Here is a 16,953-nt window from a genome sequence, read left to right as displayed (position 1 = left end):
TGGTCTGTTCTTTTCTAAACCCATTTTGAGCATTAGTCAATATTTTATTTTATTAATGAAGTCGTACATTACTCCTCACTTACCTTAGAGAAACCAGTCAATAATGACACTAATCTGCAATTATTTATTTCAGCTGCACTACCCTTTTTGAAGAATGGCTTTATTATGGACAACTTTAGCTTTGACAGAAACATCCCTGTTCTGAAAGAAACATTAAATAATGTTAGATAGCTCAGTATCTAAACTGGTGGAACTAAGTTTGATCACCGTGCCTGGAATTCTGTCAGTACCACCAGCTGTTTTGTTTTTTAATTTATTAATAATATTTCTCACTTCAGTTTCTGTTGCTGGGTACAGATACAGTATCTTTTCACTAGATGACATTTTTAAGTTTTTAGTGTTGCACATACTTTAAATTGGGATTGTTACTATGACAACATAATATTTATTAAATGTATTGGCAATCTGTTGAGCATCTTCTGTCACTTTACTCTCTCGTCTGAAGTTATGGGTTTTAGTTTTACATTTCCGTATGCTGTTGTTTATAACCTGCCAAATCGATTTTGATATATTGCTTTCCATGCTGAGACATGAATCATTCACGTTGTATCTTTTCATCGTAAACCGTCAACTTGCTTTGTCTAACGAATTTATTTCCATTCCTACTACTTCCGATTTTTTTGCCTGTATGAAAGTAGCTTAACGTCAGCTATATCTGCACAATCTGAACAGAGTTTCGTTTTCGTTCAACATACATCTGTTTTGTTCTAACGACTAAACTGTTCAGATCTCGAACAAAATGTTACCGAATGATGTGTGTGCTTTGCGTAGACGAGCGCGAACTTTCATGAGTCAGAATGAAATTTCACATTAGACATTCAAGGTTATGAAAACAGCGAAGAAGAAAGTGACCCTGCAAGCAGTTTAGCGTGCTTGCGTGTTTCGTAGGAGCGTTGTTGCAATCTTGAATGTTTACACCTGTTATCACGGCGGTAATGGTTTATGAAATTTATGTCCTGTGGTCATTTTTCTAATAGTTGTTCGCAGTTCATGTTTGCAAAAGTGTCTCCCACCTTTTTGCGTTCGTGGAGCAATGTTCAATAACATTGTACGGTTCTTGCCAACAGGAGTTGTTACAAATCTTACGGCAGCTTATTTTAAAGGTGGGTCAAATTCCTTAAAGCTAAGGTACCATAGTTGGTACGACTTGGTGCCGACTACTGTCGTACTGACTGGCTTGAGGATACGACGGTATTATTGATTGATTGCGACTAATAGTTATTTGATTGAAGGAGTGCTTTCTGATTACTGATTTTCTGCTATCAAGGATTATCTCGCAACGGATTACTTGTGTAAGCTAGATAATTTTCATTGCTCACCGAGTTAGTTTCGAAACAGGATATGTTCGCGTTGAAGAACGTTATTAAAATTGGACTACCTGCGTTAGGACTTTCACGTAATGTGCTTTTATGTAAATTATAATTTGTATATAATTTCCGTTCCGTGCAGTGGTCTAAGTCTGTTTCGTAGTGACATTCTTCTGTTATGACAAAAAAATCAGTCTTCGTACAGATCTTTCATGCTCTGTAATTGGAGGTGCTACTAGATGTGAAGTGAATTAGGGGCCTACATCGTTCGATCGAGGTGGTAATGTTTAAAGTACCCATTCGTAATTCGTACAGATACTCGCTTTTGAATATTGACTTTCAATGCAAAAATACGTTCAGTTTGCAAGTAGTCATTTCATCAAAAAATGTAAGGGCAAAATTATCTTGGTATGAATTTACATATCAACAATATTAAATTTATAGACGATGAAATGTTTTTTATGGTGTGTCACAAGCAGATTAATTCAGCTAATTAAATGATGAACAACGATTAAATACAAGAATTATTTATAACTGGATGTAAACAGTTTTAATGTATGGGATACAATTGACATTAAATAATTTCGTTGAATGAAGTTACACGCTGTGCTGAGATCAATCTCAAATTGCTTTTGCATCTGGTTCAACAGAAATAGGTAGACTGTTGATACAAGATTGCGCTACAGAAAACTGTGGGGTATCATTTTCTTGTGTGTGACGGTCAAAACATGTAGACTATTTCTTCAGTTGTTGTACTGTCGAGCGAGACTGATGACCCAATAGCTTAGTTCCTTTAAACACATGATCAACATCTATTGGAGAGCAGTGAATTTCTGCGTGGGGAGACTCAATTCTCAGAATTGTTTTTACTCATTTTAACAACGTCACGATGGCTGTAATTTGTTTCTATCCACACTAAATATATATTAAAATTGGTTCCCAACGTATCGAATATCATATGAGCTGCTTACGATAAATTGGCCAGCTGTTTTCATTCATAATGCATTAACAAAACAAGTTACATGTTTTGTTGGCTGAATTCTTAGTTTAATTAAATCTTATTCTAATATTATTGGTGTGGGATATTTGTAATTACATACATAACTGTAGGTACTGCTGTTCTACACTTGCTTTTGCCTTTGAAAGTCTCACTTTATTATGTCCAATGCTTATATGGGTTTTGAATAGTTATATTATAAAAGTGAATAATGTTGTTTTCCTGGATTCCAAATAACTGGTGGAAGTGTAATAAGCACATTGTGTTCCTTAATTGATTCCATGTTAGGCTCTTATTATTGTAATTATTTCTGTAACTCTTTAGTCCCATACTCAGTATTGCGAAACACAAATTGTTGTCAAAGTGCACTAAGCCCAAAAGAACAGTAAGACTCTATGGAACTGAAAATTTGTTTTTGCAGTTGAGTAGTAGTAGCCATTTTAATACTTAAGAATAATGTAAAAAAAATATCTTAGACCCTTCACATTTTCCAATGAATGTGTCATATCAGGTAGTGTGAATTGTATGTACTTCCAGTATTAAAGATGTTCATATTTTTGTCCCAGGAAGATGGATTGGAAAGTTTAAAAGAAGATTTATGAGTAGCTGCTAGAAGTAATAACTCTCTCTCTCTCTCTCTCTCTCTCTCTCTCTCTCTCTCTCTCTCTCTAGAAAAGTAGTTGGATATTTTTATCACTGCATATTAGCCCCTTTCTGTGCAGGACACTTAAGAACTTGGCAGTAGAAGTAATTTTTATTCTTGGGGTTCTGTTTAGGATTGCTGTCATTGTTTTCAGATTCTGAACAATTGATAATAAGGTTCATGAATGAGTAAATGTGTGGTGGATACCCATAGAGATTTGTCCAGTACTTACTTTCAATGAGGTGCAACTCTCAGTAGTCTTTCATGAAGCACCTAAAGTATAAATAATGCTTCTAGCTGTAGCAAGCACGCATTCCTTCTTCAGGAAAGATATGAGATTGGATTGTCAAAAGTTGGGCTAAAGTTACATATTGAACCTCCCCTGAAAACTTGGTTGTGGTGACAGATTCATCTGTAGTGTAGCCAAAGGTCTAGATTAGGTTGGAAGTTGACAATTTGGTTGTGAGTTGATGAAGCTAACACATGAAAACAGAAAACGGAATGTGATAGAAAATTGACCGTTAGTGAAGCCTACTGTTTACATGCACGCCTTACTGAAAAATGCAAGGGTGCTCCAATACATATTTGTACCAGACGTTGGGTGGAGGAGGTGGAGGTAAGAAGAACCCATCATGTACGAACAGGTGTTCACAGGCTTAAACAGTTAATTACAGGTAACTGAGGTCTGTTCAGTGCATATGTATTCCCAAATGCACATTTTGTGATCAGGAATGTTTAATCTAACCATATTGTGACAACAAAACAATAATGTCACATAATAAAAATTGAGTATATGCAAAGTAAATTACTAAGTTTATTATTCAACACAAAACTTGCAGTTGTTTTGATATGAACATGAAACACATAATGTAGTCTGTGGCATATCATTTCCAGTTAAAGATGTTACCAATGAGCCCTCCAGGAGCTTTAACATTAGATCTATGTTTTAAATGTTATATTTTCCTCAAGTTCTGCTTTATTGTCAGAGTGGTATCACGCCTGTTACAGGACACTACAAAGTGAGGTGATGTTGGACCTACATTCAGGAGCACAGTAGCCCAGTTCAAATGGTCAACAGATTGTGTAGATTCGCTCCCTCCCTCCCTCCAGTCAAATTGTGCCATAAATTTTTCTCTCTTTCAATCAATAGCTCTTCATTTGGTAACAGGTAGCTCATAACCAGTAAATTATCAGCTGACACCTGTAACCTTAAATGTTTATGCTTTAAAATCAGGTTACAATTTTTCTGCCTTACCATTATATAATCTAGGCCTAGCTGTTGCCTTTTGGTGCCTCCTGATTTCTCTCGCATTTACAACCACCTTCCTAAAGCAAATTTTAGCAATTATTAAATTATGCTCCATGCAAATGTGTACTAGGTAATTTCATCTGCCTTTCCTTTCCCCCACTTCTTGCTCTCCTAATATTCTTCCTTCTCTCCCTTTTTCTACAATTGAATTCCTGTTCTCCACAAAAATTAAATTTCCATCATCTTTTATCTCATCGCAGAATAGTTCAAACTTGTCATCTGCAGATCTAGTTATATAAAATCGTGCTGTCACAATCGAGAAAAGCAAAAAGAAAGAGTCATAAGTTTCTGAAGTCAGTATCATTATGAAAAAGCATCAATTTTCTAAAAACAAACTAGTGAGCATTAGAATTTAGTTGAGGTCTGTTTGGATTGCGGATTCACTTGTTCCTAATCCGTGATTGTGTTGGAAACTTATGTCACTGGATATATTCATATCCATTTTCCAATACGTTTGGTATTGTAATACTACAAGAGTAGTCTGTGTCAGTGGCTTTTTTTCTGGAGTCAGTTTGTGACAGTCCTCGGTGTCAACGTACTGTATTGTTATACTGGCTGAAAAATTGGGGATGTTGAAGTTAAACACTGACTACGGTAAATGATGTAATCGACAGTTGTATGATGGCGTTTCACAGTTCATCACTTTCACTGTTAACAAACCCTGATATTACACAATTATATGGCCAGCACAAATCCCCGTCTGAAAATTGGCCGTGGGCTGACTGTCTTGGTACCGAAAATCTGTCCTTCATTTACCCTCACTTTAATAGGCTCTCGAACTATACATTGTTCGATTCTTAAGTTACAGAAATTACAATTAAAACATAACTCATTCAATTAATTGAATACACCGAAAAAATCCTCCTTTTAATATTTCCTTCTATCACAAAGGTTAGGCCGAATTATTTGTTTACATAATGAAATCAACAGGTATATTTATACAAGCAATCCTTTTGACAAATCTGGTAATTATTTTAAAATTAAGTAAGGGCTGGCTTTGCTAATATGTTTTTTAATAGAGCCAAATAAATACTTTAAGAATCCTAGTAGTTCTTCTTCCAAATGTTTATAATTATTAAAGAATTTATATTTGTTTATAAGTTTACAACAGAATATAAGTCTTGAAACAATTATTGATTTCACCCTATAACAAACGTATAACTAGGAATGGTCAAAATTAATTAGGAAATTAATTACATAGACAAAACTAAGCACAAAATTAGACCTGGTGCTATATTCCTTAAAACAGAGGGCCAAACTCATTCTCTCTTATGGAAATGCAGATTATATTCATGCATGTTAATGGTAATGAGGCAAAAATGAATTTAAGGAGGCGGATGCCAAAACCAGAGGAAGTGAAGAGATCCCAGCTTGCTTCATCACAGGTTATTAAAAAAACACCACCGTGCATCACTAGTCATGGTTGTTTTGAAGATGGTTTTATGTTGTCGTTCGCAGGCTAATGAGTGTAAATTTCCCTGCCAGCTACAGAGGGACCTACAGCTTTAGGTGGACTGTGAACTATGGTGCATCCAGATATTTTTCACTTACACAACTTATTTCCAAAAGTGAAAGAAGCAACAACAGACAGAAAAAACCATGGGACTGACAGAGATTGAACTACAGACCTTTGAACCATATTGTGAAACTGAACAATGTGCCATTATGTAGCAATTAATATTTTCTTTTTGAGAAGTCTTTTGTTAGCTTTTGCCTCCTGGAGTGAAACACTCAGTATATTTAGTTTCAGTTACAGAAGTATTTTTTTAATACAGCTGTTGAGAACTCTATTCACTGCATATCTTCAGCAGATACCGTACCATCTATGTCACAAACTAGTGTTTGACTCTAGACCATACTTTGACTACTGCTTCTGTTTGTATGTGGTGATGGCTGTATGGCAAAACATGTTATGTAACTAGAATCAAATGAAACCACGGTGGAAATTGGGATAAAATGTGTAAACGTGATTGCAGACTTATGTATGCAATTTATTTTTATCATTATCTGATTAAGGTTTACTTCTACAAGGTTTAATATCTACCAACAACTCCACAAATACAACTGGTTTTCCATAATGTTGTGGTTCATCTTCTCTCAATACTGTTTTCTGTGTCAAGTAAGTGATTTGTATAATGCCTACCATAAGAAGATATATTCAAAGGTCCTCGCCAATAAATGCTCCAATTTTTTTTATTTTAATTGACCTTCACAGCACAACTCTCAACCACACCTACATGTCTACAGTATATTACCCAGCATTTCATTGGTAGCCTTGATACAGTTTACAAAATTAATGGACTTCAAAATGGTGAAAAGGTAGCACTTCTTTACACTTAAGGTACAAGAGAACAAGATTTATGAAGACACTTCACATCATACAGTTATACTGTGCAGCTTACATAAAATCAAAATTTTCAGCTACTGGTAGGTCAGGTAATATATGTGTAAGGAATGGTTTTTTAAACACCTACATCTTTATTCCGAGACCAAGAGCATCCAGTAACAAGTAAAGCCTAGAGGCAGCATTGTTTATAGTATGTTGGGCAGTTAGCTCCACATCATTAGTGTTTGCCCAGTGGTACAATGATTACTATAGAATCATCCATGAACAGCAAAATCATCAAGGATGAATTGAAACTCAAATTTGCTTGTAAGTGTTTTAGTTCACAGTAGATTTTCAGGACCTTACCAGTTACTCTTCTATATATTAAATTTAAAATCTTTTCATAAAAAAATAACATTATTTTGCACTGACAAATCAACGCAGTGACTGAGTCTCCTCCCATGTCTCCAGTGATTGAGTTTCTAACAAACTTAAAGTTTTGTAAACAGAGTGGTCTGCAGTCGGAAATTGGAATAACTGGCAGCGAGTAGTTCTGGTCGGAGATTTACAACTGCAACACTCTCCAGAGGTCTACAGAGTACGTAGATAATTGTCTACATATTCAGAGGCTCAAGGACACATGAGAACTAAACTTTGAATGGCTGTGTCTCAGCCTGTGTTTAACTGCAGGCTGCCATCTTTATTGAGGGTGTTGTCTCAAATTTTTATCTCAATTGCTTCTTTTATTACATCATCCCAGTAGCAGATGACTCATTGAATGCAATGTGATGCCCATTTTCTAGAGCATTCCCTGTTACTGCTGATTTCTCAGGGTACCAACAACTAGAGCATTCCAGTGTTCTACACTGCACTGTTCGACAGTGCACACAGTCTGTTCGACGTAAAACTGTCCAGATGTACAGGGTATTCTGAGACCTATATTGTCTTTCACAAGTCTCACAAGTAGCCAGATTTTTGCTGGAGCCCTAAAAACTTAAATGATTTTATGCCTATTTAGTAACTGGCTAAACTTTCCTGTTACTGAGCCACAGAATGGCAAAAACACAAGTTTCTTAGAGTCGTCCTCGGGTCCTTCTGCTTACGTGTTTTCGGAAAGATACCTTGTAAAATCTGGCGGCTGATGTAGCACTTTTCCTTGAATATTTTCTGTAAGTGGCTCAGTTCCTTTGGCAGGTTTCCATCTTCCACTTGTTTCATCAAGGTCCTCAGAACAGAATGTTTGTTGATGGATAGTTAGAGCTGTTAACATGCAGATATCCATCCATTTGGATGGGTTCCTGGTATCACTGTGGCGGAGACACTCATTTTCTTTATGGCTGATGAGGACGTTGAGGTACCGTCTGTCTCTAAATCTGAAGGTAAGTACTGGCCAGCCAATTATGTCTCCTTATAATCTTATAGATTTCCAAATTCTTCTTTTGATATAGTTAGTTGTAGACCTTGATGAAGATAACAGACCCGCGCCCGGGTTCGATTCCCGGTGGGGTCAGGGATTTTCTCTGCCTCGTGATGACTGGGTGTTGTGTGATGTCCTTAGATTAGTTAGGTTTAAGTAGTTCTAAGTTCTAGGGCACTGACAACCATAGATGTTAAGTCCCATAGTGATCAGAGCCAAAGATAAGAGACTTGTGAATCATTATGGTTGGGTAATAGACATAAAGGCAGTAATGAGACTAATAGTAATAATAATGACATGTATGACATGTGGCTCGGTAGCAGGGTGCAAGTGTTTCAATTGGATGCCACCTTAGTGATTGCATGTCCCTAATCGACTTCAACCTGAGTCATTCCATGTCAAATCAATACAGTTCAAATAAAACTTTTACCTCACCCTCCTAGATTTTTCTGAAAGTTGGTATACTTATAGTGGGTGCTGAAACTAATAAAAATACCAAATTTCAATTTTTTACCTCAAACCATTCCTGAAATATAGTCATGTAAACTTTTCAAAAACTGGCCAAAAAGTGTGAACGGACTTTTTTTAAATTGCACTAGGAGCTGCCCTAATTGAGCTAGAGAACTCGGAAAGGTGTCATTTTGCAGCATTTTTCATGCTCTTTCCAGTGATAGACAAAAACATAGCTTCATTTTAATAACATTTATCAAAATGGTAATTAAAATTTCGATTTCATTTGTTTACAAAAAGTACATAATTGAAAATTTTCAAAATATTTCCGTAACAACTTCATACTTTTGTAAATCACATGGCAAAATATAAATTTGGGATGATAATAGGTTTATTGTTAAAAAAAATATTCCAGACTCTTGTTTTTCACTAACAGCCCTAGTTTGAACAGTGGTTTGTAACCCATCATCAGTTGATTGCAACATGGGAAACTTTGAATACTGCCCAGGAGAAACTGTCATACGTAAAATTTTAAGACTATTTCCATGAAAACTTAATTGAGAAAGTTCAGTTCCGACAGTGGATGTCACTTGACCGATGTAATGTGGAAATTGTTCAGAAAACTTCTGAAGAATTCATAGATTTACTTTGTAGTAAGATGTTGACTTTCATTCGGCATGACTTCATTGCCAAGCATCAACGAACATTCCTTAACTCCACAAGAGAAAACCTTATGGAATCTGAATTTGTTGTCATATGTGATTTTTCAGAAAATTATAGTATAGTTCTAGAGGATGAAGCTCAGAGTTTGCACTGGACAAGGCAACAGATTACCATTCATCCTTTTGTTATATATTACAAACAGGAAGACAAAATTGAGCATATGAGCTTTTTCATTGTTTCTGATTGCCTGGAGCACAATACAACTGCAGTTTACACCTTTCAAAAGAAACTAATTTCATATCTAACAAATAAATTTCAAAAGATTCCAAAAAGATATACTATTATTCTGACGGTTCTGCCGCTCAGTATAAAAATAAGAAAAACTTCCTGAACCTTTGCCTTCATGAGGAAGACTTCAACATAAAAGCTGAGTGGCACTTTTCAGCCACAGCACGTGGGAAAGGGCCTTGTGATGGAGTAGGTGGTTCAGTAAAGAGACTGGCACTTCGTGCAAGTTTGCAAAGGCCGTACCAAAATCAGATCCAAACCCCACAAGATCTATTTGAGGGGGCAGTAGATAATATCTAAAATGTTGGTTTTGCATATTCCACTCAAGAAGACTGTGCTGCTTCTGAAATATTCTTAAAAAGCCGACTTGAAGAGGCATTGACAACCAAAGGTACACAGCAATTTCACGCTTTCATTCCCAACACTACATCAAAATTAATAGTCAAATACTTCTCAGGTGATATGCAGAGATGGGACGGGGAAGTAACTAAATTACCAGACAAACTGAAGTTACAAGATGTATCAGGCTTTGTCACCACTGTATATGGCAGGAACTGGTGGCTTGGGTACATTTTAGGAAAAAAAAAAAAAAAAAAAAAAAAAAAAACGAAGAACTTGATGAAGTGAAAATAACCTTTCTTCATCCATGCAGACCAGCTAAGTCATTCTCTTACCCTGCACATGCAGATAGCTGGTGGGTGTCAGTTGTGGATGTTCTCACAAAAGTGAATCCATTTACTCCGACAGGGAGAACATACATTCTAATGAAAGTGATGTAAACCAAAACCAGTCAGCTTTATTAAAATGTAATATTTGAAGTTCCAAGACAATTTATTGGGAAACTGCTTTCAACTCAAAACTTAATTTTTGCCTCAGGTTAGTGTTAATGTATATTTTATAGAAAGTTGTTTCAAAATTATTGTTAGTATCTATTGTGTTAAATTTAGCTATGTGCAGATACTTGTTACTTAAAAACAAGCATTACATATTTCATTTGTTTAATAGTTCCATTCCAAACATCATGGACCAGAACTGTTCTGTAAATACTTGTACTTGTTCATACTTTATTTCAGTTTGTAGTTAAATGCTCAATTTCTTGTTTTTGTTATATTGGTTAATATACTGTTAGTGAAGTTGTATGAAATTAAAATAAGCAATCAGTTTAATTATAAAATATGCTGATTAGTTTTGGTTTAATAAAGTGATGTTTTGATATTTCTAATACTTTTTTTTACTTACCTTTCAGTATATTTTAAAGAAATTCTTGTTTGTTAAAGGTAAATTTGGTAAAACTAGGGCCATTGGTGAAAAACAAGAGTCTGGAATAATTTTTTTTTTAACAATGAACCCATCATCATCCCAGATTTATATTTTGTCATGTGATTTACAAAAGTATGAAGTAGTTATGGAAATATTTCGAAAATTTTTAATTATGCACTTTCTGTAAAAAAATTAAATTGAAATATTAATTACCATTTTGAAGAAGGTTATTAATTAGAAGCTATGTTTTTTGTCTATCACTGGAAAGAGCATGAAAAATGCTGCAAAATGACACATTTCCCAGTTCCCTTGCTCAATTAGGACAGCTCCTAGGACAATTTAAAAAAAAGTCCGTTCACACATTTTTGGCTGGTTTTTGAAAAGTTTACATAGCCGTATTTCAGGAATGGTTTGAGATAAAAAATTGAAATTTGGTATTTTTCTTAGTCTCAGTGCCCACTATAAGTATACCAACTTTCAGCAAAATCTAAGAGGGTGAGTTAAAATGGGTGTGTTGATTTGACATGGAATGACTCTTCACCCAACTGCGGAAAAGAGATCTCCCGTTTAACGTGGAATTGAAACCATGTGTCATTCCTGGTGACTCCTCACATCACTGAGAGGTAAAGGTTAGATTAAAGGCAGACTGAAAATTTCTGTTGTCCAGCCAGGATCCAATCCCAGTTTCCACTCAATTTCCTGTCACCTGCTTTACAGCTAGACCACCAGGACCGTCTACCAGTGGTGTATTTATACAATTAAACCGTCAGCAGGAAAGATAAAACTGTAGGGAGAGAAGATTTCTTGTGGTGGAAAACAGTCAGTTAATAATATCCAAGCACTGCTGTTTGTGGATTTGAAGTGTGCATGTGACAGTCTCGTATGCATCAAGACAGCTGTGATAAAAACAAATGTTAACAGATAAATGTTATATGTGAAAGTAAATACAGATGTTGTAGAAGATTCTGTAATTTAGGTTTACTACAAGTCTAAAAGATGAAAATGTGAATATGTTTTTGAAAGATAACCAATTGAATGAATCTGGATACCAGGAAAATCTAGGCCAAATTATCTTCAAATATGTTTGCATTAGATGATTCAGTCCAAGGTTTTACTATGTCTGTCAACCCATCCCTCTACATCTATATCTTATCACTGCTTTTATCCCCATCCCCAACAATGCTGCTGCCACCACTACCACTACTCCACACCTTCCACTCCACAAACTCTGTTTCTCCTCTCTCTTTGCAGCAAGTATGATACCAGATAATTTTTTAATAAATTTTATTTTGTGAGGCAACATATGCTGCAGTTTTTTCCCTTTCTGCACAGTGTCAGATAGCCATTTTTTCATTAGATCCTGCAGACTTTTATTCTAAATGAGATCATCTTCCTTTGAAAATATATAGGTGGGAACAATTAATTTATGATGAGTATGCTTTGGGGAGAAATTAAAGGGGGACGTTTATTGACTTACATATGCATGATCAAAAAGTAACTATTTAGTTTAAGATGGAAGAAGTTTTAAATTGGACACATGGAAGAGTCTGAACACATTAAGTTTCAAATTGACTTAGTTATCAGATGACTGTTTCATGATGTTGTCAGTTACCTAAACACCAACCCCTTCCCAGTATCTCACATTTGTTTTGATAGTACATGCTTCACAAGCATACAATTCCCAAGTCATTGTAGTTATCTTGTGTTTTCTGTTTTGCCATCCTACTTTCTGACTACCTTTTCACTCTGACTTCCATCTGTTCTCCCAGACTTACTTCCCTCACTCATGTTTGATCCTCTTTTCCAGTTTTGATCTCCACACTTTCAAACTTTTAGAGTAGTGCAAGGAAGGTCACCTAACATGACACATGTTCCATGTGCTGTGCAATCCTGTCCTAAGCACTTTTTACGTTATTGGATTGAATTAGGTGCCCAAAACCTAATGTAGTAGCCAGTCCACAGGGAGGGAGAGGGGATATTATGTTTCCTTACACAGTCATAGCCCCCCTTACAATGCAGGGAATGCATTATTGGCACCAGAGCTGAAAACATTGCATGCGTGCGTGCCAAGGAGTATGTTCCTTTTAACTATGGGGCATGGGGAGCATGTGCAATGGTTATCACAGAAGACGCCATTGTACTATGGGGTGAGAAATGCCCTCAATACTTGATTTTTACCCGACCTGATGTTAAGCCCTTTTTTAGCAGAAAACAGCAAAAATTCAGGGAATTAATATCAATAAGCAAGTTGCGTAGTGCCTCAGTCCTGACTAAAATGGTGACTTCTACTCAGTCATCGGCATTTTTCATCTTTCAGAAACTCAGTAATATTCCCACCACTTTTTATTTTGGCTTTCAAAGGCAGTGTATTGCCTGAAAAGATCAAAGTAAAGGTTTAAATATTTGTGTGTTGTTCTTGGGGCTTCTGTGAAGACTGTCAACAGATGCTGGGTGAGAACATTCCATACAACCCACTGCCAATATGTATCAACTGCGGAGAGCAACATTCCTGTTGGTGTTAGAACAGTCTCATTTTCAAGGAGGACAGAAGGAAAGATACAAGAGTACAAAACCCTTGACTGTTATTAATGACCGAGCCAGGTGGCGCAGTGGCTAGCAAACTGGACTCGCATTCGGGAGGATGACGGTTTAATCCCGTGTCCGGCCATCCTGATTTAGATTTTCCGTGATTTCCCTAAATCGCTCCAGGCAAATGCCAGGATGGTTCGTTTGAAAGAGCACAGCTGACTTCCTTTAATCCATTGAGACCAGTGACCTTGCTATCTCGTCTCTTCCCACAAACAGCCCAACCCTGTTATTCATGTTTGTAGCAGGGAAAAAATGAAAAAAAAAGAATGCCTGGATAAAGTTTGAATGACAGCAAACTTTGCAAGCATGATGAATTGGCCCTCATCTATAGAAAGGATTAACATATCCACATCTCTGCCAATGTTGGACACTGGTGGCCATCTGAATAATTTGGTTTATTATGAGACAAGATCACCTTCATTCTTGGGTAGAGTCCTGCAGGTAGAGTAGTCTGCATGCAGCTGTGGTGTGCAAGAGAGACAGTGAATAAACTTCATACAGCTTGGTGGAAGTTGCCAAAGATGATCTTATTCCTCTCCTAATGATACAGCTGAATACAGATGTCACGCACTCACGTTCACTTGCACATAGACTGCGAATCTGCAGTATGTGCATGTCTAGTGTGCTACCCTTATCACCACACCTTGTGCTTCTTTCTTCTTTCTGGTCAGTGCAGTTCAGTTGTCAGCTGTAATGACTCGTATTGGATAATTTGCTTGAACTAGTTAAGAGGGCCTACTGTGTAGCTAGATTGAAGTTTATTGTTAATTATAAACTGAGCTGACAGTAATCAGTTGTCACATTCTTCATTATAAATCCTTTCTTTGGTTCTGTACAAAATAAATGTCATTGTCAGTGTGCTTTTATCTGCAGACAATGCAAGTATTATTTCATCAGCTGCCCACAAATTTATAGTTCCATAATGAAATCAATGATCTTCAGTAACATTCCTTAGTGAATTATCACTTTAATCTTCCTTATACATAATCATACTCAATCACTGTGGTAATACTAGGTGAATCTCAGGCATACAGCAACCGAACGAGGTGGCACTATGGTTGGCGCACCGGACTTGCATTTGAGAGGCCAATGGTTCAAACCCACATCTGGCCATCCAGACTTAAGTTTTCTGTGCTTTCCGTAAATCGCTTCAGGTAAATGCCTGGATGGTTCCTTTGAAAGGAATCTCCAATGACATCAATGTTAAATGTACATCAAACCCTGTCTTCCTTCCTTCCTTAACTGCCTGACATGGCACTTTCCTGTTGACTACACTCAGCAAGATTTTGTTCATGTTATGGTGAGTAAGACAGTTGTCAATCATGTCCTTCCATGTCATGTGCAAAGTGAGTGACGGGGAATGAGAACAGCTTACACCGGTTCACAATGCAGATGCAGTTTTTGCTGGACCTGCATCCGGCACTTCAGTTCCTCTCCTCCAGTCAGGAAAGAATCCTACTTAACAGGTAACCCCCAGCAGAAGGTTGAGTCTGTATGCTGAAGCTGCTGAACTACCACTGTCCTACTGCTGTGACTTTCGCCTCAGCAGGATGCATGCCATTTGCCTGCCATGCTTGGCCACCCCTCCTCTGCCTCCAACTTTGATGATTCCTTTGATTGTCAGTATGGGGCTCGTCCCTCTTCTCTGTTATGTCCTGGAGTCTGCTTTCACCACTTGCTACGGGGGCTTTACTTCACACTACCTGCATCTTTCTCGGTGGCTGTAAACCTTCACCAACTTGGCTTTCTGAAGAGGCCTCGGTCTATCGCCTTCAGTTTCATGACCTTCGCATGGAACTTCACGATATTACCTTTGTATTCACTGATGGCTCTCAGACTGACCGTGGGGTCGGGTGTGCCTTTGTCATTGGCACTTGTGTCTTTTGATTTCGGCTTCCGTCTCCTCAGTATTTATAGCCAAGCTATTCACCTTGTATCAGGCCACAGTGTACATCCGGCGACACGGCCTTTCCAATTGTGTCCTCTGCTCAGACTCACTCAGTGCCCTTCAAAGCCTATGTGCACTGTACACTGCCCATCCCTTAGTGTAGCAGGTCCAGGAAAGCTGTCACTTGCTCGCTGTTGGTGGAGAAAGTGTCATATTTCTGTGGGTTCCTGGTCATTTCAGTGTGCCAGAAAATGAGGATGCTAATGCTGCTGCCAAGGCTCCAGTCCTTTTACCTCAGCCCATGAGTACCTATATTCCCCCAGATGATCTCTGTGTTGCCCTCTGTCAGGAGGTGGTGTCCCTTTAGCATCGCCAATGGTCCTCCCTTTACGGGAATAAGCCTTGGCTTATTAAGCCTCTCCTAGCACATTGGACGACCTCCTCTCGGCCCTCCCGCTGGGGGGAGATTACTTTAACTCGGCTGTGTATTGGGCACTGCCTTTTTAGCCATTCTCATTTGCTAAGTGGTGTCACCCCACCATTTTGTACACATTGTGCCCCAATTTTAACTGTCCCCACTTCCTGATGGAATGCCCTTTTGTTAACCATATACTTTCCAGCATGGGTTTGCTGCCTGATTTATCAGCCTTTTAGCAAATTATACACGGGCTGTTGACCGCAGTTTACTTTTTATCTGCTGAAGCAATATGGTGGAGGCCATTTAATTTTTAGTTTTGGACCGCCCTTTCTGTATGGTGTCTCTTTTAGCCCTTTTTCCACATGCCTGTTTTTAGCTTTCTCTTATTCTGTCTATTGGGGTTGACATATAGTCATGTAACTCCTCCCTGTGTTCGTGTTCTATAGTTTTGACATGGACATGTATGACCTCAGTTGTTTTTTGGGCCCTAAAGTAAAACAATTCATGTCAGTGTAGTTCCCACTCAACAGGTGGTACATGCAGAAGCTGAAAGGTGAGCAATCTTCTCACCTCTTTCCCACTGCTCCTGGATACACCTGCAGCTCTCATCGACTGCAATGGTTATTTTCACCACCTATCAGAACCCTGACAGATGCTGTCATTTTACCCAGCAGTATACGTTGTCCTTCAGGAAACTTGGTTCTCAGAAACATATGCTTTTGTTCTACATAATCTCTGTAACTATATCCAAAATAAGAGTTGACCCTGAAGTACATCAGCTGTGTCACGTTGGTACTTGTGGACCTGTACCTGACTGAGCGTGCATAGTGATGGGCCCGTAAGAAAGCTGATTGGCATGTGTTCAGTGATCCTACTACACAAGGGAATATTGACATACTACAGGATATAACTACCAGAACATTAACAACAGCAAAATTAATGACCCTCCCTTTTCTTGGGAGCAACTCATTGGTAACAAGTCTTGTAGTGGACATTGGAAATCGCAAAGGCAAACAATGGATGAGGTGGTTAAACAACATGAATGTCACCCTTAAGTGGAAAACCTTACTACCTTTCGAAGGCTCTCTTGTTATGACACACTATCGTGTAAAACACCAGAAGGAATTTGGGGGAGACAAGTCACTACATGGGGAATCTTATCTCTTCGTAACATGTGATGGCTAAGGTGTGTTGTATCTACAGCCATCTAAGAAGTATTCTTGGTATCTTTTCAGATGGTACTTTTAATGCCAACTCTACAGTTATTGCAGAACTCTTTGTAGCAAATTTTGTTCGAGCATCTGCATCCAGAAATCATCCCTGCACATTCTGTCTGTA

The 16,953-nt window shown here is 37.7% G+C and overlaps 1 protein-coding gene across 5 annotated transcripts in view; it reads left to right on the top strand.

Annotated features, from left to right (window-relative positions):
• Positions 1-808: 808 nt before the first annotated feature.
• The window catches only part of LOC126335192 (hydroxyacylglutathione hydrolase, mitochondrial), a 113,456-nt gene continuing 97,311 nt past the window's right edge, over positions 809-16,953 (top strand). Inside the window, exon 1 of one of the 5 annotated variants that reach the window (XM_049998191.1) lies at positions 809-1,163. In XM_049998191.1, the coding sequence (XP_049854148.1) occupies positions 1,094-1,163 (70 nt within the window). In that variant the 5' untranslated portion in view covers positions 809-1,093. The other 4 variants (XM_049998195.1, XM_049998193.1, XM_049998192.1 and 1 more) reach the window with 4 other exon arrangements.

Source organism: Schistocerca gregaria, chromosome 2 (assembly GCF_023897955.1).
Source record: "Schistocerca gregaria isolate iqSchGreg1 chromosome 2, iqSchGreg1.2, whole genome shotgun sequence".
NCBI lineage: Eukaryota > Metazoa > Arthropoda > Insecta > Orthoptera > Acrididae > Schistocerca > Schistocerca gregaria.
The sequence above is the reverse complement of the archived record's forward strand: the minus strand, read 5'-3'. Positions and strand labels throughout refer to the sequence as shown.